The sequence below is a fragment of the Gastrolobium bilobum genome, unplaced genomic scaffold (genome assembly GCF_033153095.1).
Source record: "Gastrolobium bilobum isolate Gb01-03AN ecotype WA unplaced genomic scaffold, APGP_CSIRO_Gbil_v1 utg16813, whole genome shotgun sequence".
NCBI classification, from domain to species: Eukaryota; Viridiplantae; Streptophyta; class Magnoliopsida; order Fabales; family Fabaceae; genus Gastrolobium; species Gastrolobium bilobum.
The window spans coordinates 122128-129457 of NW_026899974.1; the positions used below are offsets into that span (position 1 = coordinate 122128).

At 33.9% G+C, this 7330-nt stretch overlaps 1 protein-coding gene across 1 annotated transcript; it reads left to right on the forward strand.

Moving 5' to 3' along the window:
* Positions 1 to 1101: 1101 nt before the first annotated feature.
* Positions 1102 to 6188, forward strand: LOC133294597 (nuclear-pore anchor-like; the record flags this gene model as incomplete). Its single annotated transcript, XM_061493299.1, has 14 exons — positions 1102 to 1552; positions 1635 to 1781; positions 1881 to 1979; positions 2315 to 2443; positions 2550 to 2642; positions 2735 to 2800; positions 2982 to 3071; positions 3180 to 3257; positions 3599 to 3708; positions 4158 to 4278; positions 4374 to 4466; positions 5406 to 5454; positions 5937 to 6040; positions 6120 to 6188. Coding segments are annotated over exons 1-14 (1554 nt in total), but the record flags the coding sequence as incomplete, so codon positions are not given.
* Positions 6189 to 7330: the final 1142 nt, after the last annotated feature.

Below are 7330 nucleotides of genomic sequence, written 5' to 3' on the forward strand. Positions count from 1 at the left end.
ATCACAATGTTGTTTTTTCGTTTATTGAATACAATTGGATTTGGACAGCCTCTAAAAGAAATTTTTTTAAATTCTAATCAAATATCATATAATTTTTTTTCAATCTTTTAAAATCTTAATTGAATACCAATAGATTTTTTTGTTCAAAAATGATCCATTAAATTTTTTTAAAATCCCAAAGAATACACCCCCTTAAAAACCAATTATATCAATACACACGATGCATTAATTTGTGAGAAGTATTAACAATATTGACATTATTAATTGTTAGGGATTAAAATATAATTTTTATATTATTTATAATTCTTAGAGATTAAAATATAATTTTTTACTCATCAAAATTAATATATCTATTATAAATTTCACAAAAATAAAATTGATTGTTTAATCATATATTTTACTGGTTATATTTATCTCATTCAACACGAGATAAACCAAATTCATATGCACATATAACAAAGGTGGGTACCACTTCTATTTTTTTTCTCCAACTATTTGTGGGTCATACTAATAATTTTATTTCACTAACATAAGATAACTCATTTCCAATAACAAAAGAAAAACATTTCTTATATTTTATTAACTTGAATATAAGGGGGTGTATTGGATTAAGATTTCAAAGGATTTTAATGGATTACTTTTGGACAAAAAAATTCCGTTGGTATTCGATTAGGATTTTACAAAGAATGATAACCGTTGATTGACGGAATCAACGGTTAAGATATGATTATAAAATATTATAAACAAAAATAAGTTGTAAATATAACCTTTCCCTTTTGTATTGACTCTTGTAATTTTGAATGTTTGTTAAAAATTCATATGATTTTTTAAAATCTTATAAATTCATATTGTCCTTTCAAATCTTATAAAAATTCTATTAAAATCCAATCCTATTAAATCTTGATTGTAAAAAAGTCTTTAAAATCTCTCCAATTCTAAAATATCTTTTAAAATCAGTAAAATTTTTTACTCAAAAAAATCTTTTAAAATAATATCCCGTAAATTCAAATTGGGCAATTCAAATTGGGCCTCACTCAAGCCCTTCCATAAAAACCAGGGAATCCAGTGAACTAGCGATTTCCAATTTCTCTCTGATTTCTTAATCCCTGCGTTTCGCTTTCCTCTTCGAATTCTCACTTCCCTCTTTCCTGTTATTTCAATTTCCCTTCACTCATTCTGTTTCTCTCTCTTATTTTCACTATTCCTCACAAACTCTCCGATTAGGGAATCGCCGTTCTCATTCGAGATGCCCCTCTTTATCTCCGACGAGGAGTTCTCGCGGTGCTCCGGCGACACCGTGGCCGTCGCCGCCAAGGCCGACGCCTTCATCCGCGGCCTCCTCCACGAGCTCGACACCGTCCGCGCCAAGGCCGACGCCGCCGACATCAACGCCGAGCAGAACTGCTCCCATATCGAGCAGAAGTATCTCTCCCTCGCGGCCGAGTTTTCCAAGCTCGAGTCGCAGGTCTCCGAACTCCAATCATCCCTCGATCATCGCCTCCGCGAGCTCTCCGAAGCACAATCTCAGAACCACCAAATTCAATTGCAATCGGTGCGCTTCGAAACGTTGGAAATGTTTCTGCTGGTGCTTGCTTCTTCTTCTTGTTGTGATTTGATGGTTTGTGGTTTTGTAGGTTGAGAAGGATAGGGAGATAGAGAGGTTAAGGACGGAGGTGGGCGAGCTGCACAAGTCGAAGAGGCAGTTGCTTGAGTTGAACGAGCAGAAGGATTTGGAGCTTAGTGAGAAGAATGCCAATATCAAGAGCTATCTTGCTAAGATTGTGAGTTTCTTGTAGTTGTTGTTGTTGGTTTTGTTTCTTAGGTTAAGGCCTTGTAATGATGTTGCTGTCTTTTGTTGTGTTTCAATGGAATTGTTGTAGCTCCATCTGACTGAAAATGCTGCCCATAAAGAGGCCCGTTTGAATGAAGTTGAGGCGGAATTGGCTCGATGCCGTGCTGCTTGCACCCGCCTTGAACAGGTCTTTTATTAGGTTTTTTCTTTTATTATAACTTGCCATTGATTTTGCTTTTGTTCTTATGCCTGAATAGAATACTAGTGGTACTAGAATCCTTCACTTACTTGCTGTTTTATGCGTTAAATGATTCATTTTTGAATGGATCATAGTCATGACGTATAATAGCAGTAAACAACATTTAACATTTCAAATGGGCTGGTCTACATTGCCATTGTCCGAAATGGAAAGTGGCTCTGCATATCTATTGCTACTGTTATGCTCTGGACATTTTCTTGTTTCATCTGAAGTGAACTTTGGCGTTTTATCTTTCACTATAATCTTGTAATGTGTGTAAGCAGGAGAAAGAGATTGTTGAGAGGCAGAATGCTTGGTTTAATGAGGAGTTGACTACTAAAATCAACAGTTTCTTTGAGCTGCGCAGAAAACACGCAGAACTGGATGCCGATATGTCTTCCAAGCTTGCAGATGTAAGTGAGTTTAATATTGTTATAGAAAATTAATTTATTTTTTGAATTTTAATTTGTTTTCATTTCTCTGCTTTAATGTTGTTTGATTTATTGTCAAAATTTCTAGATGGAGAGACAATTTGGTGAATGCTCCAAATCTCTACAGTGGAATAAGGATAGAGTGAGGGAGCTAGAAATGAAGCTTAAATCTGTGCAAAAGGTTCAAAATGTTCTATTCATCATCTTGAAATATGATGCATGGTTTCCTTTTATCGCTAAACCTGCATGATTGATGTTTTTTTATGTTTTTAGGAATTAATTTCAGCTAAAGATTCTGCTGCAGCCAATAAAGAGCAATTATCTGCTGAACTTTCCACTGTGAGTGTATTTGAATCCAACTCAGCCAAATTTAAGCATTCTCAAAATCCAGCTCAAGCTTTCTCAAATTCCTATTCACTATATTAGTGTATTGTTTGAGTTTGACTTTTTGGATCTCTTTTAGCTTTATTTGTTGTGTATTTTATTATGTATTTTAATTTTGAATATGTCCTATTTTTAGGTTAACAAACTTAATGAGCTTTATAAAGAGAGTTCTGATGAATGGTCAAGAAAAGCAGCAGACCTAGAGGGTGTGTTAAAAGCAATGGAGGTGAAGTTTGTTTGTTATTATGCTGTTTTCTAATTTTTGAAATTTGTCAAATTAGAAATTAGAGCACTTGGATTTTTGTTTTCTTAATGTTGCTTGTGTTTTAAACAGTCACGACTAAAGCAAGTCGAAGATGATTATAAAGAGAAACTTGAGAAGGAATTATCTGTTAGAAAACAGGTTGAAAAGGTATTTTATTCTTTGTCAGTCACGTGTTATTTTGTTAATGTTCAGTGCTTAATTACTTTCTTTCCTTATGTGAAATTAGTTGATATTTTGGAACTTCAAATTTGCTACTTTAAAAATCAGACAGTATGGGTCTATAAGATGGAAAATGTTTTAGGTTATTATTGGTCATGCTTAAAGATGGTGAATATTTGGATGACATTGGGTTGCTCTTGCTCCCAATTTATTGGTGGGCAGATATCTACTCAAAATATGTTATGTACTCAAATGTGCAAGTAATCAAAATATGTTATGTACTCAAATGTGCAAGTAATCATGCTTTATATCTATTTGGATGCTTTTAGGAGGTTGCTGATTTGAAAGAAAAGCTTGAGAAGTGTGAAGCTGAAATTGAGACAAGGAAGAAGAGGAATGAGCTGAGCAATCTTTCACTCAGAAGTTTTGCTTCTGAACCGTATGGCTTTCATAACCTTTTTGCTCCTTCGAATTACTTCATTTTATACAAACTTTTCTAATAAAAAATTTATTATGTAAAATTTACCATATAAAATTTATGGTGGTGATTTATTTTTTTAATGATAAATATTAATGACATAACATATAAATAAATATAAAGAACTAGTAGAAATACAAATCCTATTAAATATATGATATTTTTCACATATACGGTATTATTAATGTATATGTTACCACACACGCACGCGCACACAAACACACACGTACACACACACGCAGATCAGAAAGATAATTTTACGTTTCATTTTGACATTTTATGTGCAATTAGCATATGTAGTTGTACCTCTTTCGAACTTTCATTTTTAATGTATTCAAATTATGAAAATGTGCTTAATCATGCCCATGTTCAAGATATAACATGCAGGCCATTGTTTTTCCTTGTGACAGGTGGCTGACATCAATTGATGCTGATAGCATGTTTGACGAAAATAGCATGCTAGTCTCGAAAATTCCTGTTGGTGTTTCTGGAACAGCATTAGCTGCTTCACTTCTGCGAGATGGTTGGAGTGTGAGTTATTAAAGTTTTACTTTTAATACTGGCACTATTTTTCCATTTGATTTACATAAATAAATCTTATTTCTGTATACCTCTATCTTTTGAAGTTGGCCAAAATTTATGCGAAATACCAAGAGGCTATTGATGCATTGAGACATGAACAATTGGGCAGGAAGGAGTCAGAGACAATTTTGCAATGGGTATGGTTGACCTGGTGCATCCTTTTATATATAACCTCAAGGGGAGGGTAATATGACAACACATTTCTTAAATTTATCTTCATGTATGTCTGGTACTTAATTTGTTAATGGGGAAGTTGACTGCAATGCTTTAAGTTATTTATTACAAATAAGAAGCATTTTCATGGAATGGTGGCTGTAATTATTTGAATAATTAATTATATGTATGTAACAAGCATTTCAAAAGAATGTATTTCCTTTCACCTTTAATTTTTGAGGAAAAACCCGATTGTTCTTTTCCTCCAAGGATAAAAGGTTCATCTGTTTGGTCCTCCAACCATTAAATTTCAAAACGGTCCTTCAAAAGGGAACAATTTGATGCCACAAATTGGCGTTAAAATGCCATTTTGATATATTTATCTTTAGAAGGACAAAAAATTGGGTTAACTCTTCTTCTTCGTCTTTTTTTTTTTTTTTGGCTAAAATTGGTTTGATGAATTCCTGTGGTATATAGTGTTTTCTAAGAGTATAACTTGGTTGGCTAGACCTTTTTTGTTTGACTTGCTTCAATTTATTTGAGATCCAATTTCCTAAAGGGATCAATTTGATGCTAAAAATTGACACTAAAGTCCCATGATGTATTTATCAATGGAGGACCGAACTAATGACACTTGTGTTTTTGAAGGACCAAAAATTGGGTTAACTCTTCTTTGTTTTTTTTTTGGGTGGCTAAAATTGGTTTAAAGAATTCCTGTGATATATATTGTTTTCTAAGAGTATAATTTGATTGGCTAAACCTTTTTTGGTTCACTTGCATTTGGGTTGTAATTTACACTGTTTCCTTTCTGCTGGATTTGGAGATGAATTGATTTAGTACGACTACGACTGTGTTCTGGTGGTACCATATAGTTTATATATATTATTGTTAAAAATGATGCAATCTTCTATTAACTTTTTCAGGTTTTGTACGAGTTAGAGGAGAAAGCAGAAGCCATAATAGATGAAAGAGGTATATCGTTTTATTGGATTGAATGGCTAAATAAGCTGTAAACGTGAGAGAAAAATATCATTAAATACTGTTCCAACATTGTTGTCCTTATTGTTCTGCATTAAATTCCACTAGAAAAAAGAAAATGTAGATCTGCATCTTGATTTTATTGCATTTTATTTTAATTATATATGTAATGTGAATGGACCAATAGTGGGTGGTTGCTATTATTGGGCTTGGTTGATGGGGGTAGTCTTGTTATCTAATGATTTTATTTGCACTGCACCTTGGGTAAAATATACAAGGACTATAATTCACTTTGGAATTTTTAAGGTGCTGTGTAAGGAGTTTTCATAATTCGGTTATGATGAATATTCAAGCAAATATCATTTGTGTCCAATGTTACTATAGAGGAAAAGCTCTGCAAGCAGGGTTATTGTTACATTCTTAATCATCAATGCCATATATTTTTTACTAAAATAAATATACTGCTGTTCTTGCAGTGGAGCATGAAAAGATGGCTGACGCATACAGCTTGATGAACCAAAAATTGCAAAACTCCCTGAATGAAAATTCCAACTTAGAGAAAACCATCCTTGAACTGAAGGTTTACAACTTAAAATACTGTTTCATGTACCTTTTTTTTTTGGGTTGTATGTGGATTTGCTTATGTGTATCTTGTGCAGGCTGACCTCAGAAGGAATGAACGGGATTATGATATTGCCCAGAAAGAAATTGATGACCTTCGAAAACAGGTAAGCGATAAACATTCTCTCTTTTTTTCATGTAGTTTAAAATGTTTAGTATATGTATTTCATCAAGTTATCCGTTCTTGATTTTTGTTTGGAGTCTTTGTCTTTTTGTTATTATTGTCATTGTAAGAAGTGGCTCTGAAAATGTAAATGTGCTTTGTTTGGAAGAGAAACAACAACAATCAAGCCTATCCTGTAGGCAGGCTCTATAAAATCCAAAACTTCTATAAAACCATTTAGAGCATGGTCTTTAAATTTCTATAAAGCTAATCAAAATTTGTATTATTCCTGATCTTTTGCTAGGTGGTCTTCTACTCTTTAAATTTGGTCCACTTTTCTCACTAATGCTTCATTTTTGTCTTCCTTTCAAATGATCAAACTATCTTAAGTGAGTATTAAGATAACTATGTAATGTACTGGTGTCAAAAGAATGGGAAGTAAGAAAAGGACAGAAAATATTATTCAGTTTGACCATCGATTGCAGATAATAAGGTGAGTTGTACTTCAATTTTGTATGTGCATTACAAAACAACTCAGTCTAGAAGTGGCTAGGAAGATCTTATCCCGATTGGAAACTATGGAAGTGGGTAATTCTTGTAATCTCACAATCTCTTTAATGAATTAGTCTGTAACATCCTTGGCAGTGAAAGGATGTCTAAGGAGTAGGAAGTGAGTAAATTTAGTCAATCTATTGACCATCACCAAGATACTGTCTTTTCCATAGGATTTGGGTAGCCCTTCCATAAAATCCGTGGAGATATCTGCCCATACTTGAGTTGGAATTGGTAAAGGCTTAAGCATCCGTATCGAAGATAGTGTTTGGGCTTTATTGCATTGAACATCACATTCAACATCAACCACATAAAAAGACTCAATCAAAGCAAGTCTACGAAAGCTTGATGGGGCCAGTTTTGTAGCTAGGACAAGATTCTGATGAGCCGGGCTGCATTTCAAGAACTGTTGGCACCAAGGAGCATCTAGGACGAAGTACGACAAGGACAGTCAACATATGAGGCTATCCAATGGCACTAGTGTGCAAGTGCCAAATTTCTCCCCATCGAGGATGCGCCGGACTTGAGGGTTGCTCCAGATCCGGTGGTCACTAGAAAACTCACCGGAATATTTTCTCGTTCACCTGAAAAGTT